At 49.4% G+C, this 20,967-nt stretch overlaps 8 protein-coding genes across 8 annotated transcripts; 2 read left to right on the top strand and 6 right to left on the bottom strand.

The window, feature by feature from the left end:
• Positions 1–33: 33 nt before the first annotated feature.
• Positions 34–1,733, bottom strand: N7529_003666 (glycosyltransferase family 20 protein; the record flags this gene model as incomplete). The annotated part of the gene is made up of 5 exons (XM_057239193.1): positions 34–145; positions 197–536; positions 587–957; positions 1,007–1,379; positions 1,433–1,733. The coding sequence occupies 5 exons, from the start codon at positions 1,731–1,733 to the stop codon at positions 34–36; spliced, it is 1,497 nt and encodes a 498-aa protein (XP_057098488.1).
• A 716-nt stretch (positions 1,734–2,449) lies between these two features.
• Positions 2,450–3,496, bottom strand: N7529_003665 (uncharacterized protein; the record flags this gene model as incomplete). Its single annotated transcript, XM_057239192.1, has 3 exons — positions 2,450–3,270; positions 3,324–3,336; positions 3,413–3,496. The coding sequence occupies 3 exons, from the start codon at positions 3,494–3,496 to the stop codon at positions 2,450–2,452; spliced, it is 918 nt and encodes a 305-aa protein (XP_057098487.1).
• Positions 3,497–4,256: 760 nt separating this feature from the next.
• Positions 4,257–6,905, bottom strand: acoA (aconitate hydratase ACO1; the record flags this gene model as incomplete). The annotated part of the gene is made up of 5 exons (XM_057239191.1): positions 4,257–4,491; positions 4,631–6,480; positions 6,560–6,631; positions 6,741–6,758; positions 6,870–6,905. The coding sequence occupies 5 exons, from the start codon at positions 6,903–6,905 to the stop codon at positions 4,257–4,259; spliced, it is 2,211 nt and encodes a 736-aa protein (XP_057098486.1).
• A 1,128-nt stretch (positions 6,906–8,033) lies between these two features.
• N7529_003663 (putative C2H2 finger domain protein) lies at positions 8,034–8,480 on the top strand (the record flags this gene model as incomplete). The annotated part of the gene is made up of 3 exons (XM_057239190.1): positions 8,034–8,074; positions 8,131–8,310; positions 8,366–8,480. The coding sequence occupies 3 exons, from the start codon at positions 8,034–8,036 to the stop codon at positions 8,478–8,480; spliced, it is 336 nt and encodes a 111-aa protein (XP_057098485.1).
• Positions 8,481–8,926: 446 nt separating this feature from the next.
• Positions 8,927–10,021, bottom strand: N7529_003662 (uncharacterized protein; the record flags this gene model as incomplete). The annotated part of the gene is made up of 4 exons (XM_057239189.1): positions 8,927–9,013; positions 9,064–9,394; positions 9,462–9,798; positions 9,859–10,021. The coding sequence occupies 4 exons, from the start codon at positions 10,019–10,021 to the stop codon at positions 8,927–8,929; spliced, it is 918 nt and encodes a 305-aa protein (XP_057098484.1).
• Positions 10,022–10,316: 295 nt separating this feature from the next.
• Positions 10,317–12,893, top strand: N7529_003661 (DNA-dependent ATPase RAD54; the record flags this gene model as incomplete). The annotated part of the gene is made up of 4 exons (XM_057239188.1): positions 10,317–10,991; positions 11,045–11,128; positions 11,175–11,298; positions 11,347–12,893. The coding sequence occupies 4 exons, from the start codon at positions 10,317–10,319 to the stop codon at positions 12,891–12,893; spliced, it is 2,430 nt and encodes an 809-aa protein (XP_057098483.1).
• A 351-nt stretch (positions 12,894–13,244) lies between these two features.
• N7529_003660 (VAC14 family protein) lies at positions 13,245–16,401 on the bottom strand (the record flags this gene model as incomplete). The annotated part of the gene is made up of 6 exons (XM_057239187.1): positions 13,245–13,927; positions 13,974–15,071; positions 15,132–15,816; positions 15,872–16,042; positions 16,102–16,270; positions 16,334–16,401. 6 exons carry the CDS (start codon positions 16,399–16,401, stop codon positions 13,245–13,247), a joined length of 2,874 nt encoding a protein of 957 aa, XP_057098482.1.
• Positions 16,402–17,364: 963 nt separating this feature from the next.
• On the bottom strand, positions 17,365–17,641 carry N7529_003659 (uncharacterized protein; the record flags this gene model as incomplete). Its single annotated transcript, XM_057239186.1, has 2 exons — positions 17,365–17,552; positions 17,608–17,641. 2 exons carry the CDS (start codon positions 17,639–17,641, stop codon positions 17,365–17,367), a joined length of 222 nt encoding a protein of 73 aa, XP_057098481.1.
• Between the last annotated feature and the right edge of the window lie 3,326 nt (positions 17,642–20,967).

Here is a 20,967-nt window from a genome sequence, read left to right as displayed (position 1 = left end):
TATCCCATTTCACGAAAGACGAGAAACAGATTATTAGGCTTCTGTGTGCGCTTCTTCAGTAGATAGTTTCTTTGACTGGAACTTCTCGGCGGAATGTGCTGATATGCGGTTGAGCTCGGTGACAAAGGACTGGCCCCAGAATGCGCTGTGGTTGTCAGTTGGAGTTTGTTTCTATGGATTTGTGGAGTCGACGTACCTGGTGTACTTGGAGACGTATCTGTCCAGCTTGGCGAAGTTGAGAGCGCGTTGTTCGTCACTCATGGTAACGGCTTCTTGGTAGGCGCCTGCTAGTTCTTCCGTGTTCCAGGGGTTCACGATGATACTGCCATTCAAACTTTGGGCTGCGCCGGCGAATTCGGAGAGAACTAGGACTCCATGGCGCTTCTGTTGTGTGGCAATGTACTCGTATGCCACGAGGTTCATACCGTCGCGGGTGGATGAGACGATGCAGGCGTCTGATACAGCGTAGAGAGCAATGAGCTCGTCGAAGTTGACGGACTTGTGCAGGAAGTGAATAGGTTGGAACTCGACCGTGCCTGTGGGTTATGAGCAATTTGATCGGAATGTCGAGGAGGGGAGTGCTTACCGAATTTTCCATTAATCCGACCAACTAATTCGTTCACCACGGCTCTCAAATTTTGGTATTCTTCGACGTCTTGTCGACTGGGTACAGCGACTTGTACAAGAACGACCTTCCCGACCCATTCTGGATGGTCACTGAGGAAGACTTCAAGCGCATGCAACTTCTGCGGTACGCCCTTGATGTAATCAAGACGGTCGACGCCAACCATCAACTTCACACCTTGGAACTTCTGCTCCAGCATGGCAATGCGCTTCTGCACCTTCTCCTTCTTCAGGCCTTCCTTGAACTTCTCAGGGTCAATTCCAATGGGGAAGGCTCCACATGTGATTATCTTGCCCTGGAACTCAATACCATTCGGCGTAGTTGCAAGACCCCTGCGCTTGTTAGATAAACCTGGAAGAAAAAACATAAATAGGTACTTACAATAGACGCGCACAACTGCTCAGGAAATGACGGGTGTAGTCATAAGTGTGGAAGCCAATGAGGTCGCAGTGCAACACACCCAAAAGCAACTCGTTTCGCACAGGGAGAATCCGGTAGATCTCAGAGCTAGGGAAAGGAGTATGTAAGAAGAAGCCGATCTTCACGTTCTTCTTGCTATCGCCGATCTCCTCGCGCAGCATCTCCGGAAGAAGCATCAGGTGGTAATCATGGACCCAGATCAGATCACCATCCTGCACTTCCTTGGCGATAGCCTTTGCGAAGAGCCGGTTGGCTTCCTTGTATGCCTCCCAAGCGGACTCGTCGAAGGTGATCTCACCAGGGTGGTAATGGAACAAAGGCCACAGGATAGAGTCTACTAGAGCATTAGTATCGTTGTATTGGGTTGGCAGGGGCAGTTAAGCTCACTGGAGAATCCATTATAGTGTCTATCAGCCAGCTCGTCATCAATGAAGACCGGCACAGCACCATATTCCTCCTTCAAGCGTTGCTTGACAACGGGGATCTCGGGCTCGGGCACCTCCAGCCCAGGCCAGCCGTACCATTGGAAGGTGGTTGATTTTGACAAACCACTCAAACCACTGACTAGGCCTCCTGATGACATTGAGAAATCATATTTTCCATCGTCAGACCGCTTAATTGTGATCGGCAGGCGATTCGAGACTAGAAGCAGACGTGCTTCGTTCTTGGGTTCCTCGACGGAAGGCATGACGACGGGCGGTCGGATACCGGATTGTGAATTGTGGGATTAGAGGTGGATCAGAGATTGTGATAGTGGGATTGTATGCTTGAATAGTACTCCTATAGTTATGGAGAGAAAATGTGAGTAGACTGGGTTTCATGCGGGGTTGGGATGATCCTATGACGAACCTGACAATCTCCGGGGAAGTGGGAAATTATTGGCTGGGTGATTACCAGCTAGCACACTGTTTCCATATGCAGATATTGAATATCAACAAAATCAAAAGTGTAGAAGAAAACGAAAATCGAGGTAAAGCGAAAAAAGGAAGTGAGATGAGGTGGGGAACCAAATTGGCCTGGCGTCACACTCTGATAATCTGGGAATTCCGGTTTCTTCACTAACACTCACATCAGTTTTTATCTTGAACTTCGATAAAGCAGAGAGTGGGAGACAGAGAGAAAATAAGAGAAAAAGAAAAGAAAGGAAAAAAATAGAAAATCAAGTCAAGTGTCTGGCATCTCAGGCCAACCAGTCAGAAACCAAAGAGAAGCTCATGTTTCCATGCTTTCGGTGCCCGAAATGACCGAGCACTGACGTCTGCTACACTTCCTTGAATACAAAAAAAGTGTACACCGCATGTATACTTGAATATAATATTTAGCTTCATTCTACCTTCATTCTACCTTCATCCTTGAAATGACCTGATCATCTATACTACTCTCAATATAACTACAAAGCAGCCCTCACCCACCACCCCCTTCCCCTCTAACCCTCCCCTCCCCCTCCAATTTCCCCAAAACCTGCAAAACTCCCCGTTCAGCGGGCAAATGCAATGACTCCGGCACATCCTTATAAATCCTCTTCACGAGCTCCATAGAAGTCCACTTCCCACCCCCCTCTTCCCCTTCCTTCTTCCCATCCTGCAGAACCCGCAACACCTCCTCTTCCCGCTGCTGTCGGTGCTGGATATACTCTGTGATCCGAGCGCCTGCATTCTCAATCACCGCCCCGTGCCCGGGGTATCCGCGGCCCGTGGCGCGGTCGCGCATGCGGTGCAGACTGTTCAGATAGGTTTTGAGATCTTCGAAGACGGCGGTGCCGTGGCCGAGGACGTCTGTTCCGTTATCGTTAGATTTAGATTTAGATCGCTTGCATAGTCTCTTGGCATACATATGTATGCTGAGCTGGGTGTACATATACTTACTATCACCCGTAAACATAGCATTTTCCTCCTCGAGCAGGAAAACCATGTGGTCAACCGTATGGCCGGGCGTATGGAACGCCGTTAATGTAGCGCCCTCGACGGCAAAAATCTGGCCGTCGTGGATATCATTCTGCGTCGGCTCGGGCTGGTGTTTGAAGATTTGGGCTTTGGGGCAGAGCTTCTGGAGATCCGGGATGCCGTTTACGTGGTCGCCGTGCCAGTGGGTGAGGATGGCTTGGTGCACTGTGGCTTTTTCCTCTTGTAGCACGGATTGCAGATTCGTTGCCCAGGCTGGCTTGCCTTCGCCTGTATCTAGGAGGATTCTGTGCGGCCCGCGGCCAATTAGGTATGTATTTGTGCCTGGATTGGTCAGAGTGTTGGTTCTATAGTTGATGATGTGTGGGTGAGCTTACCCTGAAGGGTGAACTGGTTTTAGTTGGTTAGCTTGGGTTTGGTTTGGCTGGATTTGGACTTGGATTGATGCCACTGGGGATATGTATACCTTTCCCGGATTTCCGCCTAGGATTCTCACGACGGAGGCGCTGAGGCGCTCCACTTCTGGGAGCTGGACGAGTTGTGTTGCCATTAGAGTCGTCAGATGTGGCTGAATAACCCCGAGATACGAATTCAATGAAGATAGTACAAGGTAAGGTGTAGGCCAATGAGTGATTGGCTATTGTTAACGATGCAAGAAACGGTACGGTTAGATGGGGAGATGAAGAAGCCGTGTCGGAAAGGCTGAATATACACAAGCGCCACCGATTAAGAAACGCAATTTACTGAACTGATTGCGTCCAGGTCGGTTGTATCAAGTACATGGGAGAAGCTTTCAACGCGGGGCAGAGAGACCTCGGGATGGGCCTCGGCTTATCTCAGCCCTGGGTGTCCGAGGTTGAGGTGCAACAAGGGAGGTTCTACATACATATATGTTGAGTATGTGGTTATTGCCACTGAATAAGATATATGAGATACCGTAAGGCTCATGAATACTGAAAGGCTCATTTTTAACTTAAGAAATTGTGTATGCATGCCATTCCTAACATACAAAAACAGATGTAAAAATCAAAAAAGAGTATATCCATTGAGCCCACCCAAATATCGGGAATCAACGCAAGGCCGAGAAAACAGGCCTACAAAAACACAAGATCAATCATAATTTTCCCAGAGCGCAACTCCTCGTATCTTGCCCGAGGACCACAGGCGTGTAGTTGAAACTGTATGCCCGCGATACTCGAAACATGTATCTGAATTGTTCAACACACAAGAGAACGTAGTTTACACAAATGGCACGGTGATAACCGCTCATTTGAAGGTTTTGTAAGAGAGTCATGACAGAGAGAGGCAGTTTAAGCCTTGCGGGCCATGGTGTTGAGGGCAGAGCCGTCGTGGAACCACTCGATCTGGGAAGCGTTGAAGGTGTGGCTGAGGGAGATGTCGAAGGCGGCACCACCGTCCTTGGGGTGAACGCGGAGGGTCACGGGCTTGCCAACCTCGAGCTGGGTGCAGAGGAGATCGACCTTGTCCTCGGGGTTGATGCGGTCGTAGTCGGCGGGGTCGGAGAAGGTCAGGGGGAAGCATACCCTGCTTCTTCAGGTTGGTCTCGTGGATACGAGCGAAGGAGCGGGTGATGATGGCGAGACCACCGAGGTGACGGGGCTCGAGAGCGGCGTGCTCACGGGAAGATCCCTCACCGTAGTTCCAGTCACCGATGACAACCCACTTGACGCCGCGGGCCTTGTAGTCACGGGCAGTGGCGGGAACGGCGTCGTACTCCTTGGTGAAGTAGTTCTTGACCTTGTTGGCCTCACCGTTCTCAGCGTTGGTGGCACCGATCAACATGTTGTTGGAGATGTTGTCCAAGTGGCCACGGTACTTCAACCACGGGCCAGCCATGGAGATGTGGTCAGTGGTGGTCTTACCCTGGCACTTGATGAGAATGGGGAGATCGGTGGCGTCCTTGCCATCCCAGGCGGGGAAGCCAGCAAGGATCTGGAGACGTTCACTGGTAGGGGAGACAGCGACGTTGACGGAGGCACGGTCGGCGGGAGGAGCCTGGTAGGTGTCGCGACCAGCGTCGTAGCCACGGGTGGGGAGACCGTCACCCGAGGGAGCCTTGAGCTTGAACTCCTTGCCATCCTTGTCCTTGAGGGTGTCGGTGATGGGGTTGAAGTTGAGGGTACCAGCAACGGTCATGGCGACAACCAGATCGGGAGAGGCGACAAAAGCGTGGGTGGCGGGGTTGGCGTCGTTACGGCCAGTGAAGTTACGGTTGTAGGAGGAGATGATGGAGTTGGCCTCGCCCTTCTTGATGTCCTTGCGGTCCCACTGACCGATACAAGGACCACAGGCGTTGGCAAGGATGACACCGCCGTACTCCTCGAGGGTCTGGAGCTGACCATCACGCTCGATGGTGGCGCGAATCTGCTCGGAACCGGGGGTAATGGTGAACAGAGACTTAGACTTGAGACCGTGGTCAAGAGCGTCGCGAGCGATGGAGGCAGAGCGGGACATATCCTCGTAGGAGGAGTTGGTGCAAGAGCCGATGAGACCGACCTTGAGCTCCTCGGGCCACTTGTTGTCCTTAACGGCCTGCTTGAACTTAGAGAGGGGGGTGGCAAGATCGGGAGTGAAGGGACCGTTGATGTGGGGCTCGAGCTCATCGAGGTTGATCTCAACGAGCTGATCGTACTGAGCACCCTCATCCTCGCGGAGCTGAGCAGCGTAGTCGCGAGAGAAGTCACCAATGTGCTGACGCTTGGTGGCCTTCAGGTAGTCGTACATACGGTCGTTGAAGGGGAAGATAGAGGTGGTGGCACCAATCTCAGCACCCATGTTACAGATAGTAGCCATACCAGTGCAGGACAGGGACTCAACACCGGGGCCGTGGTACTCAATGATAGCACCAGTACCACCCTTGACGGTGAGGAGACCGGCGACCTTGAGGATGATATCCTTGGGGGTGGTCCAGCCGGACATCTTACCGGTCAGACGGACACCAATGACGTTGGGGGCCTTCAGCTCCCAGGGGAGACCAGCCATGACGTCGACAGCATCAGCGCCACCGACACCAATGGCGGCGGTAGCGAGACCACCAGCGTTAGGGGTGTGAGAGTCGGTACCGATGATCAGACCACCGGGGAAAGCGTAGTTCTCAAGAACGATCTGGTGAATGATACCGGAGCCGGGCTTCCAGAAACCAATGTTGTACTTGGCAGTGGCGGAGGCAAGGAAGTCGTAGACCTCCTTGTTGATGTCGTTGGCACGAGCAAGATCCTTCTCACCTCCAACCTGGGCCTCGATCAAGTGGTCACAGTGGACGGTGGTGGGGGTCTGGACACGGTCCATGCCAGCGGACATGAACTGCAGAATAGCCATCTGAGCGGTGGCATCCTGGCAAGCAACACGGTCGGGACGCAGCTTGAGGTAAGAGACACCACGCTGGATGTCCTGGCCGTGAGGGTCGTCAAGGTGAGAGTACAGGACCTTCTCGGAGAAGGTGAGAGGACGCTGCAGACGAGAGCGAACGATGTCGAGGTTCTCGGACATCTTCTTGTAGTTGATGTAGTGACCCTGATATCAAATTCGTTAGTTGCTGTTGGTTGCACCTTTGCTCCACGCCTTCTTAGGCGCTAGTCTGGCAGCCACTCACAGTTTCCTGGTTGGTCATCTCGACCTTCTTGTCGAGAGGGTCAACGGTAGCGTAGGCCCGGGTTCCAGAAAGCTATAGATTCACGCAAGTCAGTAACTGCAAAGTTTTTCGAATAATGTCCAAGCCGGCATATCTGCCACGCCACGTGTGGCTGGAGCTTGATTCTAAAGTCGATGCTTACAAGACGGAACTTGGGGGCCTGGAGTCAAAGTGTGAATTAGCCTGCTATTCATGACGAGCGTCTTTGAAAGACACCTGAGCATCATCTCTCAGCCCCAAAGAGCCGAGGATGTAGGGACTTAAAACGTACCAGCGCACCGGCGCGCGCAAGGCGGGTGGAGATCATGATGGGCAGGCTCTATGAGATGGAACTGAACATCCAAGAGCTGTTAACCACCTTCACCAAATTATGAGAGTGGAGAGTGGAATAAGAGAAGAAGAGTTCAAAAGAAATAAAAGGACGAAAGCTTGGTTTTGAGTGGGAGAAAGATTCTACGGGGCCCGGGCATAGAGCCGTAACCGCTGTTACCAGGGCGATACAATACAGCGTAATGGGCTAAACCTCCCGCATGCGACGGCAAAGAAGGACTTGGGCAATTTGATAGGCGCTGCTTTTGGCCGAGAATTCACGAGTTTTGTCTTGAAAAAATGTAGATTTACAATGAGAGAATACATCCGAATCTTTTTTTATTCCTTTCCCCCCTTTTCGCTTCCCATGTGAATTTCATATAGATATGCAGAAATTTGGTCAGCCACCTGGGGATGTCCCGGGGGTGGTAACAGCGATACAAGGCATGTGACGGGTATAACTCGGCCACCAATCACGGAGTTTCCAATTACGAAGGCCCCTTCGCCCAGTTCTTATTTCGGACCAAAGGGCTAAAGGTCAATGTGTTATGTGCAACTTCTCGGCGTGTACCCCGTATGCAACCTCTGCTTTAACTCGGCATGTGGGTTTGACGGATTTTCATGGAACATGGCCAATGATCAACATGCAGTTGAGCTTGCTACGACGTGCTTGGGTATAATTTTGTACATTATACAATGTATGATACAATGTAGACATCAAAGATCATTTCAATTATTCCAATAGGTCCAAGTATATACAAGTTAGAGCGACAATAACATCAAATTAAAGCTTACCGCATGCAAACGTCATAAAATACATTACCTAGAGTATACGGCAAGTGACGAAACCGATTGAACCGAGGCGTGCCGACGGCAATCCCGCATCGTCGCCAAGAGGCCGTGTCTGATAACCAGCCAATCATGGCTCGGGCGTTTGAATCGTTGCCCACGACCCACAGTCAGCGGAAATTTCGTTCCACGACTTCGCTATTGTCTCTGAGCACTAACTGACCCGCTTTCCTCATCGTTCACTCCGGAAATCGGTGATAAGTATTTTTTTTCCCTTGCATCTATTTTGATAGCATTATTCGGCTTAAGCTCCGAGGTATTTCGGCTATCATCAACAATGGGTGCCCTCAGGAAGATCAAGAACAAGCGCCGCACCAGGTTCGTTTACTCGCCTTTGTGCGTTGTCTTGGATCTGATTGCTAACCTCCATACAGAGACTATGACCAGGTCATTGCGGATATGAAGACTCCCCGTCACTTGGAGCAGTATGTGAAGAGCAAGGATGTAGAAGACCTGCCCGGTCTGGGCAAGAACTACTGCACAGAATGCTCCAAGTGGTTTGAGAGCGACTACAACCTCAAGGCGCACACCAAGGGCAAGAATCACAAGAAGAGGTAAGTGTCCCAAGTGTTGGCACTGTATCATATCGCTGACAATCGACCTTAATAGAGTCAAGATTCTGCGCGAAGAGCCTCACAGCCAACAGCTCGCCGAACGTGCGATCGGACTGGGTTTAGTTGACAACGGCAAGCGAGGAGAAAACCCTGATGTGATGAAGGAATAAACCAACTGCGGCCTTCGCCTTCTGGGATATCCTTAGAACAATTGCTACGCGACCACGACCATCCTCTCTGCACATCGACCTACAAAAGTGCTTTTTTTCAATACATCTAGGCTTCTGATATTGAATTCCTCAATACGCTCATGCATATCGGTGGAGTCTCACGTGAGGCATTTATTTTTGATATTGCCGATACTCGCCGGCTTTCCGTTCTTCCGGTTTGCGGGTGAACTTTGAAACCGCCGACGTTCGGCGAAAACGGCATCTGAGCGAAATTTACCCCTTACTAGCAATACTTCCGAGTAATTCCAATAGAAATCCCTCAATACCAAATAGAATCTAACCTGAATCGGTTTCCGGTAAATCTGTAGTTAGGTTCAAGATGTTTTGTATCGGTTCTAGATTATCTATCTTTTACACCTCTATGGCCTCTCCAGTTTTGAACATATTTACAGACCCACCGCGGGTTCTTGGAGCCTGACTTGTGCGCCCCAAGATTGATTGAAGCTCTTCATCAACCATTCGTAGGCGGCCCACTGCTCAGACATTAGTTTGGGTTCAATTGCAATGATCAATGGCAACATACCTGGACGGCATTCACAATGAACGCTCTCACACTGCAGACTCCAAGACCTCGGTAGAATGCCTTGAGGCCCTCGACACGGTACGTCTCTTTCGCAATTTGGAAAGAGTTCAGTGTCTGCCGCGGCTGTAACAAGGATTGACTCTCAGTTGCCGGGGGATGGTATGCAATAGTCTGTGCCTGCAATCTCGTCTTGATCATATCCAGAGGAAATACCGAGCCCCAGGTGACAACGCCAGCAATGCCACCGCACAGCAAAATACTTATAGCGGTCTGGTATTGGCCATGTTCATCAGAAGTCATGAATCTTTTGCACAGTTCATAAGACCAGAAACTGCAATAGATCAGCAACTAAATCCCTCATTTAATATTGATACGGGGTATCTGGGGGTGGCGTGTACTAGAAACCGTAGCCAATTGCGTCTCTGGCGCTAGTAATCCCTCCACCATAATAGAGCCCCCTCCAGCCGCGCGTTCGGATTATCTCCTTGGCCACCGCCCACGAGGAGACGTCTCGCCGGTCCAGCTGTGCCCGACATTTAATGAACTCCGTCGGGGACGAGATAGTCCAGCTAGCCAGTCCGCCCACGGCTCCGGCAAGCCAGATTTTGTACAGCGGGACCCCCACTGGATTAGTGGGATCTGTTACAGACCCGTCCAGCGCTTTCAATGATCGGTTGTAAGCGACAAACAGAATAGCGTTCAGAGCTCCATATCCTAAGATCGGAGCAGCAGCGCCTATTATGGTGATCAATTGATTGTTTTTCAATATAATTTTGGGAACTAATGTAGACGGACCTCGGACAAGAGAGCTTGCTCTTTCAAAGCGGCTTAGATTTGACGATGATGCATCTGCATGCAAGTCGCCCGCCTGCAGCCGAACTTTGATGACATCAAGAGGATTGCCGATGATGATCCCAATGGCCCCGCTGAGATAGCCCGCCCAGAAGTCGGCAGCCATAAGGTTTCTTGCACAATGCCAAAAAAATATTTACAGACTCAAGAAGTAGATATTCCGAAGCTCCCCCGAGTTCTTAATAGCGGGGGTGTGCCCCTCAAGCGGATGGTCACGTGCGAGCGTGGCATTTTGGTGTTTGTAAGCTGAGGCTGACGCGAGGCAGGAGCCTTGGGGCGCGTCGACTTTGGACTTTTGCCACAACAACTTTGGGATTTTTGTACAGTTGGGTTGCGTAATTTGTCTGTTATTTGGATCAATGTGAGATTTTTCACCCATTGGTGGATGACTGTTGTTCATAATGCTAATATCGCGAAGGTATCGACCACGACCAGCCGGCGATGGCGTGAAAACCCCTTTACAGCCTAAATCAGTGAACTCCCAGAACTCGATTGATCGCCTTGTGAGACCTTTCAAATGCCCCGGAACTGCAACGCCCACTCGAGCATCTGAAAAGCCATCAAGGAAGAAACGAAAGGTTAATTACGCCAATGCCGACGGAAGCGTCGAGGATGGAGAGAAGCCATACACAAACGATGACCGGCTTGCTTTGGCAACAAGAGAGGTCAACAAGTTCCCCGTGTTCAAACCGAGAGACAAAGACGCGGTATTCAGGTCTCGATTCCAGATCCCCTCGATGAACAAAGCCACAGACGACTATAACACTGGGCGGGCTGCTCCAACATTGGGTATGCGACGAGGTGCCACATTTGTCGTCAAGCCACTTCACGACCCAAGTGGGGAGTTTGCGATTGTGTTATATGACCCAACAATAGACGATGTCGCCGAAGAACCTACACCCAAAATTCTGGCAGCGGGGGAAGAAGTGCAGAAGATTGATGAGCCAATTATGCACAAGAGTTTAGCGGATATCCTGGGACTCAAGAAAAATGTGGAAGAACGGCCAAAGGTGCCTGTTGTGATCGATCCAAGATTATCCAAGGTTCTTCGGCCACATCAAGTAGAGGGTGTTAAGGTATTGATTTCATATTGAGCGTTCTCATTGGTATGATGCTGACGATTTGACAGTTTCTTTATCGATGTGTTACTGGATTGGTTGACAAGAACGCGAATGGATGTATTATGGCAGATGGTATGGGACTGGGCAAAACGGTGCGTTCTATTATCTGAATATCTCTTGTTGTTCTAACATTCGCAGCTTCAATGCATCGCATTGATGTGGACGTTACTCAAACAGTCCTCGGAGGCCGGGAAAACCACAATTCAAAAATGTGTCATTGCATGTCCGTCGAGTTTGGTCGGCAATTGGGCCAACGAGCTGGGTGAGTAATGTGCGGTATCAATTCTTATACCCAGGCTAATTGTATCAGACAAATGGCTTGGAAAGGGCGCCACAACGCCCTTTGCGATAGACGGCAAGGCCACAAAGGCAGAGCTAATAGCCCAAATCAAGCAGTGGGCAATCGCATCAGGGCGTGGCATTGTCAGACCAGTCCTCATTGTGTCTTATGAGACGCTCCGTATGTATGCGGATACATTGAACGACACACCAATTGGACTCCTGCTTTGTGATGAAGGTCATCGCCTTAAAAACAAGGACAGTTTGACTTGGACCGCTCTCAACCAACTCAATGTTACTCGCCGAGTCATTCTTTCGGGTACCCCCATCCAGAACGATCTGTCCGAGTACTTTGCGCTTCTTCACTTCGCAAATCCGAACCTTCTTGGCTCCCAAATGGAGTTCCGGAAGAAGTACGAACTGCCGATCCTGAAGGGCCGAGATGCCGCAGGCACGGACGAAGAAAAGAAGCTGGGCGATGAAAGACTGAGGGAGCTATCCGGTGTCGTCAACAAGTTCATCATCCGCAGAACTAATGAGCTTCTTTCGAAATACTTGCCCGTCAAGTATGAGCATGTTGTGTTCTGCAACATGTCACAGTTCCAGCGAGGGCTGTACAACCACTTCATCCAGAGCCCGGAGATCAAAAGTCTTCTTCGTGGAAAGGGTAGCCAGCCGCTGAAAGCAATTGGTCTCTTGAAAAAGCTGTGCAACCACCCGGATCTCTTGGATCTGGCGAACGACCTGCCAGGAAGCGAGCATACTTTCCCTGACGACTATTCACCTCCCGATTCTCGAGGCCGTGATAGAGAGATCAAGAGCTGGTACTCTGGAAAGATGATGGTGCTGGACCGCATGCTGGCCCGCATCCGACAAGATACAAACGACAAAATTGTCCTCATCAGCAATTACACCCAAACCCTTGATCTCTTCGAGAAACTCTGCCGTTCCCGCGCTTACGGCTCCCTCCGACTCGACGGCACGATGAACATCAAAAAGCGCACAAAGCTAGTCGACAAATTCAACGACCCCGACAGTCCAGAATTTATCTTCCTGCTAAGTAGCAAAGCTGGAGGCTGCGGCCTGAACCTCATCGGCGCCAACAGACTCGTCCTCTTCGACCCAGACTGGAACCCGGCTGCCGACCAGCAAGCCCTGGCGCGTGTCTGGCGCGATGGCCAAAAGAAAGACTGCTTCGTCTACCGCTTCATCGCCACCGGCTCAATCGAAGAGAAGATCTTCCAGCGCCAGTCCCACAAACAGTCTCTCTCGTCGTGTGTCGTTGACTCCGCCGAAGACGTCGAGCGCCATTTCTCCCTCGACTCCCTCCGCGAGCTCTTCCAGTTCAAGCCCGATACCCGCAGTGATACTCACGATACGTTCAAGTGTAAGCGCTGCCGGCCGGATGGCACGCAGTACATCAAGGCTCCGGCGATGCTGTATGGTGATACGAGCTCGTGGAATCATTTCGTCAATTCTGGGGAGAAGGGTCCGCTCAACCAGATTCAGGATCTGCTACTGCGCCAGGAGACGAGCGAACAGGATGTTTCTGCTATCTTCCAGTACATCAGCCACTAAGCTTCTCTTTTCTATTTTGGCAAATTTAGGCAGTTTGGAGTTGCCACATCACCGTCTTGGGTTTTGTATTCTTGGTTGGGTGTATGTTTTGGAGCGTATGTTTTGGAAGTGACTCTATAAGGAGCCCTTATTATGACCATAGAACGAATTCAGTAATACCAACAAAAGGCCGTGTCAAGTGTTTTTTGATATAGGCAATCTACGAAAGAACAGAAGCATTCATACATATAGGACGTCTGAGATCCCTGGAAACATATCATATCATTGAATAGCCAGTATTCACGAATGATGGCTGCCGGGTATCACCATCAAGGGGACCTGAGTACTAGAAAAACTGAAGTAACTCGGTATCTATTTCTTCTTGCGCCCTCCAATGCCCAACCGTCCCAGATTAGGAAGACTGGATTTATGCTTATGCGCTGATCCCAGAATAGAAGACGAGCTGCCCTTCGCATTACTCTCCAACGCCCGCCCGGCCGCACTAGTAACTGGGCCGGGCGCATTACCGGTGTTGGTGGGGACACTGCCGCGCGGGGCATCGGGTAGACCGGAGCGGTCTCTCGAGCGGTCTGCGGCTGCGGCGGAGAGCGCGGCTGTGAGGGTTGGGTTGGAGGAGTCGGAGCCGCGGGACAGCTGGGAGGACTGTGAGCGGCGGGTGCGTTCTTGGACGCCTTTGAATTTATCGAGAAGTTCGGTCCAGCGAATGGTGCTTTCGTCGCGGGTCTTTAGACGAGTGCCTGTTGATCGGTCGAAAGTTGACGGGGCTTGTTGAATAGTGCTGGGGAAGACGGTCTCAGTACTTTCCTTCTTGGGGTGGGGAGCCTTGGGTCGGGGGACCTGGAACGGGGGAGACACCGGGGAGCGGGGTCCATACCTGCGGGGTGCACCATGGAGGAAGCCGATGTTGCTGACGCTGTTTAGGCGGTTCTTGAGAGCGGCGAAGGCAGAGCTCTGGGGGAGGAGCATGAGGACGCCGTAGAGACATTTATAGAGGAAAGGGTGTTTTTCGGGCTCGAGGAGTTGGAGGCGGAGGTCTGTGGGTTGTTAGATGTTGGGCCTTGGTAATGGAAAGAGACGTACATGTAAACACTGGAGATTCTAGTAGTTGCACCAATTTGTCAATTTGGATCAGCATGTTGACTGTCATTTCCAGCTCGGCAAAGATCTGAAGCAGGTTGTATGCTTGCTCATACGCCTGGGCAAGAAGACAGAGGGAGAATGTGGAGACGGCGTTGTGACACCATGATCTGAAGAGAGCGACAAAGAACAATTGACCATCTTTCGGGTCAAGATTCCTCAGGCGCTTCCTCAATTCCGAGAGCTCAGGTGCAGTGATGAGGTTGTTGTTCAGGTTCTGAACCATGATACTGGCAAACTCGAGATCCTCTTCCTTCTCAAGGCATTCTGCCAAAGTACGGTAGATGCGCTCCGGGCTCAGGTTTAGACAAAGTTGTCTGATGATCAGATTCCCACGCACTTCCAGTAGATGTCGGTCTGTGGAGAAGAGCTGCAACAGGTTCACCATGAAAGATGTGAAATAGCTATCCTCGCTGTTCCGTGAGATCTGCGAAAGGAGTTGCAGGTCCTTTGTCACAACAGCCTCTGAGGGGTCGGATAAGGTCTTTAACAAAGCCGGGAAAGTACCGTCATTGAAAGCGACGACCTTCCGCGGGGCTTTGCGGTGCAACATGATGAGCCATGCGAGGGCTGCCACTCGAGTATTCTCGCTTTCATTGAGGAATTGTAAGGTGAGGGAGCTGACGGCCGCGGCGTAATCGAGATCAGTAGGAGGCATCGGTGTGGAAACACTACTACTGCGAGGAGTTTCCGAGATAGAGTTCTCCCGGGTCTGCCTCCTTGTGTCAACGCTTGATGTCTCCGAGGGTCGTATCCCGGGTGTCGATGATCGTCGCTCCAGTGTCTCCTTGCTGGTTGTAGTGGAGGGGATCTTTGACGGAGGTGCCTGGTATTCTTCGGTTGTATCCTCGGATAGAGAATAAATATACCCCATGAGGGACTGGTTGACTTGGCCTGCTGCCTTTCGCACTGAATCCGAGCCACTGGACATGGCGGGCAGTACCTGGGTTAAAAGCCGTGGAACGAAGGGAAGAATATCCTCAGGACTGATCTCGAAAAACGTGTCGATCCAACGTAAGGCCGTCAGTTGCATTTCCTCCTCTGTATGAAGGTAAGCCGTTGATCATGATAAGGGTGATACTAATGAAGTGTCGCTCTTACCATATAAGGTGTTCACAAAGCCGACGAGAATACCAAGGATCCTAGGATGATCTATATGAACATCCTGCCCTGGGATCCAATCCCCATCACCCTCGTAGTATTCGTCAGCAGAAACATCCGATCCCGAATCCAACACCGCGCTATCATATTTATCGTCGTTGACACCATCGTTTTGATTAATTTGCTCAGTCGTATTACTCATAGCGTCACTGGCAACCGACTGCCTGTTGCTTTTCTGGCTCTTGCGGCTTTCTTCGAGTCCTTTCTTCAGCCGTGTAATCCTCTTGATCTCCGACAAGAACCGATCGAGCAAAGCCTGCGTTGCAATGTTCACATCTTTGTTTGGCCCGCCAAGGAATTTGATCAACCCTTCCAAGAACTCCGGCAAATAGCTCACTAGCTCCAGATCAGGAATAGTGTCTAGGAGAGTCAGCCATGAGACCAGGAAATTGCGAGTGAATGGCTGGATGACATGGATTCGGTCTTGAAGTAAAGGAATGAACCTGGCGAGAGAAAACGCCATAGGAAGCTCGGTATCGTCTTGATTCTCCATTTCAGGCGTTTCTTTTTCGTTGATTTGCAGAATCGATACATACGAAGCTGCCGACTCGGCGACGATATCTTTCACCAGTCGATCTAGAAGCTCCGCGCCGTTCTTGACCGAAAGCTCCGAGTCGGATGCCAACTGTACTGCATGTCAGCATATGCACACCCCGCCCAAAGTTATCAGACCCCCTCACCTTCGCCAGGGCGTCGAAAATCTCATTGAAGAACAGCAAGATTTCTCCCTTAGCCACCTTGGCAATATTGTACATGCTCTCGCATGCGTAGTACCGAACCCGCGCGTCCTGGTCTGAAAAGCAGGCGAGCACAGGCGGCACAATTTCACCCAAGTACGGCGCAACCCCTTCCTAAATCCCATGTATTAGCCAAGCGATCCTCCGAACCCACAACTATATTTAGTACGCACAGATCCTAGAGCAATGGAGGCCGCAGCCAGACCAATCAAGCCTCCGTTTCGGGCGTGAGGTTGGTGCACAGCGTATGCATAGTCGTGGCAGAGCTGCTCAACGATCTTCTGAATTTTCTCCTTCTCCTTATCTCCCTGAAGAACGGCATCACGGACGACTTTCTCGAGTCTAAACCCCAACACCGGTCAGTACGTGGTTCCTTTTTCGAACAAAGAATCCGGGCAGGCATACTCCAGAGCACCCTGCTTCCTCCTATCGTATAGCTTGTCGTTCAACAACCGCTGGATTGATTGGTCCATCGCTCAAAGCAGCTTGTTCTGCAATCTTTCCCCGGCTTTGAGCAGTTAGGCAATGCTCATGGTGAGAGAGACTGTTGCGTCGCGTGCACGGGTGTCGACAGATGGTCACGAGCTCGGAAGTGGAGGGCAAGTCGTATGTCGGCTGAGTCGCGCAAATAATGGAGGGTAGATCGTCTCGGGAGCTAGAGCGGTTAAAGAAGAATGGTGGAATGCTATCAAGGAAGATGCGTTGTCAACGTGGAGATGAGGAGACCCAACCGCGGTGTGACGTATGTCAGCAGGAGCCTCCCTCCAACTGTGACCGCCTTTGTACGAATTCTCGATGAATTGCAATATTGTGCGAGTTTCGTGAGCTTCGCACTTTTAGGAACTATTTTACCTCTGGTACTTTATCAAGTCTGTTTCTTTTGTTGCCTACCAGTGGACTGGGTCGTCTAAATTATTGCCGTACATATATAGTTTGTTAGTGGTCTTTTGGCAGATTGCAACGGTTGAGTTCAATATCAAGTTGAATTGAATTCCACTAACTGGCAGAGTATCCATTGTAATCACTGCTCAATAGCTTTGTAAAGAAATAGAATTCCCTAAAGGAATCTCAAGGGGCATGAAGATCTTGTAAAAGAAAGGTTGAAACGAAGAACCCCATTTCAACGATCCAAAATGTTTCAAGTATAAGCACCTAGCCCAAGAAAAGTAACGTATAAACAGCAGAAGATAAAAAAAAAACAAAGCAGGCAAATCATCCCAAATCCAAGCTGAAAATATAAAACAACTTTTGAATCCGGTTCCCGCTAAACATAGAACTCATAAAACCGAGATCCAAATCCCAGATAAACAATCATGGACTGCACACGAATCTGAACTGTCCCAACTCCACGGAAGCATCACGCGAAGCTAAGACAATTTCTCCAAGTGCGAAAATGAAAATGCTAAGACCAAAAACGCCATAACTCAGAGTATCCCTTACCGCGACGCCTGACTACCCCATGACGGGCGCCAGGTGCCAGTCGAGTGTTTGGAGACGGTACTAGTTGGTGAACTGGCACCGTTGGAGTAGACATATTCGCCGTCGACGTATTGTGCGCCCGTGGAGAATGTGCTTCGGTGCTTGCGGCGGGCATAGCGCTGCTCGAGACGGTAGAGCTCGAGTTCTGAGGACGTTAGTTTTTGGGTTTGGGTAATTAATTGTGCGAAGTTCGGACATACTGGCTTGTAGCTTGTCCATGAGACTGAGACCCATTGTGGTGGCTGTGGTGGCTGTGGTGGAATTTGGGTTGGGTTCTTGTTCCTGTGGAACGGAGATCGTTCCGTATGATAGTGGTGGCAGGACCGGGTTGTTGGGCTGTTGAACCGTGGTTAGTTAGTTGGTTTGATAGCGAGTCGAGGGAGTAGAGCGAGTAAAGCGAGTCAAGCGAAGGGCTGAAGACTGAAGAGAAGAAGGAATTGTTTACCGATAACCTGGTTTCAGTAAGCGCTTGAGATAGGTGGAATGTCGCGTGGGGCGCACGAGGTCAATGTCTTGCAGATGTAAGGAGTGTGTCCGCACGCGGAGAAATTGAATTCAATCTAAAGAGTGGAATGGGGTTAAGATTCCCCGGAAACGAATGATTGGAATGTGTCAGGAGCTGAGGAACAGAAGAAAAGAAGCTCGCGAAGAAAGGGGAGAAGTGGAGAAAATAACGTGGGCGACTAGCGTGAAGTGTATCCCGACTATTTGAAGGCGTGTGCGTTTCATATAGATGGACTATTTTTCTACTCCCTATGGACTACGGAATAATTAATAGTTTGAATATTTGAGATATAAAACAATGAGACTACTCAACATTGTATATAACATCAAGAATAAATATCTCATTGTATAGTAGTTCTCTTATAATATAGTATGGATGTGACATAACAATACTCGACGTTCTTGAAGTTCTGGGCCCGCGCACGGTTCCCATAATAATCGCGCATAAACCAGCATCATGGTAACCACTAATAACCTCTTTTTAACAAGTGGATACAGCTCATATTTACCACCTATGTTGTACATTTTCACATTCTTATATAGTATATATACTTTTATCTTGATGTCCAATTATTTAAGACCCCTTTGAGTCTGTGACTTCAGACCCCTGGAGCTTTGGGAATAACTCCATATAGATGAAAAAGGAAACAGGCCCAAAAGAATATTCTGTGCCCCCCAAAGCGTTGATCTGATAAGCCTATGTTCACGATTTCTTAAGACCTGAGCGATCTTCAAACTCGTTCAACGGCCTACCAAAAGCATCGGAAGAAGGCCTTTTCCTTTACTCGAAATCAACATTGCTGAAAGCAAACATGGTATTCTTGAAAACATCAACAATTTTCAGCGTCCTCGTGGGAGAAACCCATGCTTATCTAAAACAGAATGCAGTGTGCGGTTCAAACAAACAGTGCGAGCCAACTTGTTCGAGAGGCGAATACTATGTCTCCTTTGATGGGAGGTCATCATTCTTCGAATGTACCTATTCTAAAGACGACTGTAAAGTTTGGTACTATCGCAAGGCGTCTGATATACACAGAAGCAACTACGATAAAACCGACGACATCGAAAACAACGCGAGTCAAACATCCTTATGTGAAACTTCCTGTGGCCGGGCTTGCACACGTCGCCCGTTGACCTTCTGTCTCCTGCTAGAAAGTGCTGCAGGCGCATATGCAGCTCAGTACGGTCCATTCGGGGATAGTGATCAACCCCAGTCCCATATGGTACAAAAACCATATAAAAGGCTTTTGGACTCGCACGATGGAAGGATAGTGAAAGTTCTTTTAAAGATCACATCACGACGAAAAGGAGGAATAGCGGGCGATATAGACCGACCCAACTATCCCCACTATTTGCATAAAAGGCTCTGCAATGTCCTACCAGGTCCAATGGAATCATCAATGAATCATCTGTACTGTCAGTCTAATACAATACTAGCGAGCAAGGATGTGCTAGGAAAGTAACTAAATCGATGTTTAATGTCTCGAAAGGCATGAGGAATTCTACTTCGATATTATAGGCTAATCTAATTACTCTACTATAATCATGTAATTTATATTGTAAGATATTTGAGAATATTTAATCAGAACCCTTTAGATGTAAACCCTGTACAAAAGATACCTAAAACCCGTGTTTTGTCTAAGGTGAGACAGACCAATGCGCGGTAGCGGCATTGGTCATATGGTAAGATGGCTAGTACCTAGGTAAGCGATCGCAAAGCTGGATCTATGGAGATTCATCCAAGCATACATATGTGATTACTCAAGCAAAATTGAGTCAATCATCACACTCACGATCATCCTCAGGCTCCACGTTAAAGACGGAGAGCTACCAAAATGTCTATGTGGATCCAAACTTGGTTGGCTCTGATTGTCTGCAAGGACTCAATCTATGAGATGACTCTGTTTTCATTGGCACTCCATTCAATGGTTCTGCTCAGCTCCAAAAAAGGAAAACAAACTATACCGAGGTCGTAGAGATTCGGTATATGGCAAGTTGACATTTACCAAATGGGGCCACACCCTCGCATCCAGGCAAGGTTGCAAACCAGAACATTGACAGAGTGCTTAGATCTGTATTTGATGGATCTCAATGATGTAAGACATTGCCCCCTCTTTTAGGTGTGATATGCACGATTTGACTAGTGGGTGGAGCTAGTTGTACCTATTGAATGGCATTTTGTTGCTACTATATACGGATACCTAGCTGGCCTTTGTCAAAGTATAGATCGAAATATTTACACTCTCTCCCTGAGAAAGTATATTTGTCTTCACTGTCAATTTTTGGAAATTCACCCCCAAAGCCTCATACCCCTTATAGTGAGTCTTCTCTTTTCTACAGTTATTAGATTTTCGGGACTTTTCATGCTCACGCATGGTATGTATCTTAGATCTCGACCTTAAGCCATGAAATTGACAATATTTGGACTCAACAGGAGCCATCTCAAATGCCCAAAAAAGCGCCAACTCCGATTGCGTATTTTGCAAGAGGACAGTACAAATTGTCGTCGACCAACTAGGAGATGAACGCACCGAAGAACGAATCGGCAATGCCCTTGACCTCGCTTGCCAATTTTGTTCCTCGCGTGATAGGCCGCATTGCGATACATTTATCGCCGAACACCGAGATCGTTTAGCAGATATATTGATAGAAAAAGGTGACCCATCCCTGGCTTGTGCACTTCTCGGTGAATGTATGCCATAAAGTGGCAGACTTGCCGTCACAGTCGCCTATATGGACAAACAATGCATCTCTGGTTTCCGCTACTGTCGAGCTATTAATATGTTGAATCTAATTCATTGCGAGGAACTCAAAATTCGTCTATGTTAAGAACTCAAATCTGGTTTGAGGTTTGAGCGAAGACTATATGTGGAATGAGAAATGGGAGGCCTAACACCTGTTATAATATAGTCCTGAAGGGCGAATAAAAAAGCCGAATGCGGCAACCAAGACAGGGCCGCGTTTGAAAGGAGCGGGCAAACCTACTAGTCCGTAAGCAGGGCATCGTAGAGGTTGAATAGTTATTATGAGACGTACCTAACGACCATATCTATGGT

The sequence above is a fragment of the Penicillium soppii genome, assembly GCF_028829465.1.
Source record: "Penicillium soppii strain IBT 18220 chromosome Unknown utg000004l, whole genome shotgun sequence".
NCBI lineage: Eukaryota > Fungi > Ascomycota > Eurotiomycetes > Eurotiales > Aspergillaceae > Penicillium > Penicillium soppii.
This window is presented reverse-complemented; position numbering and strand designations above follow the sequence as displayed.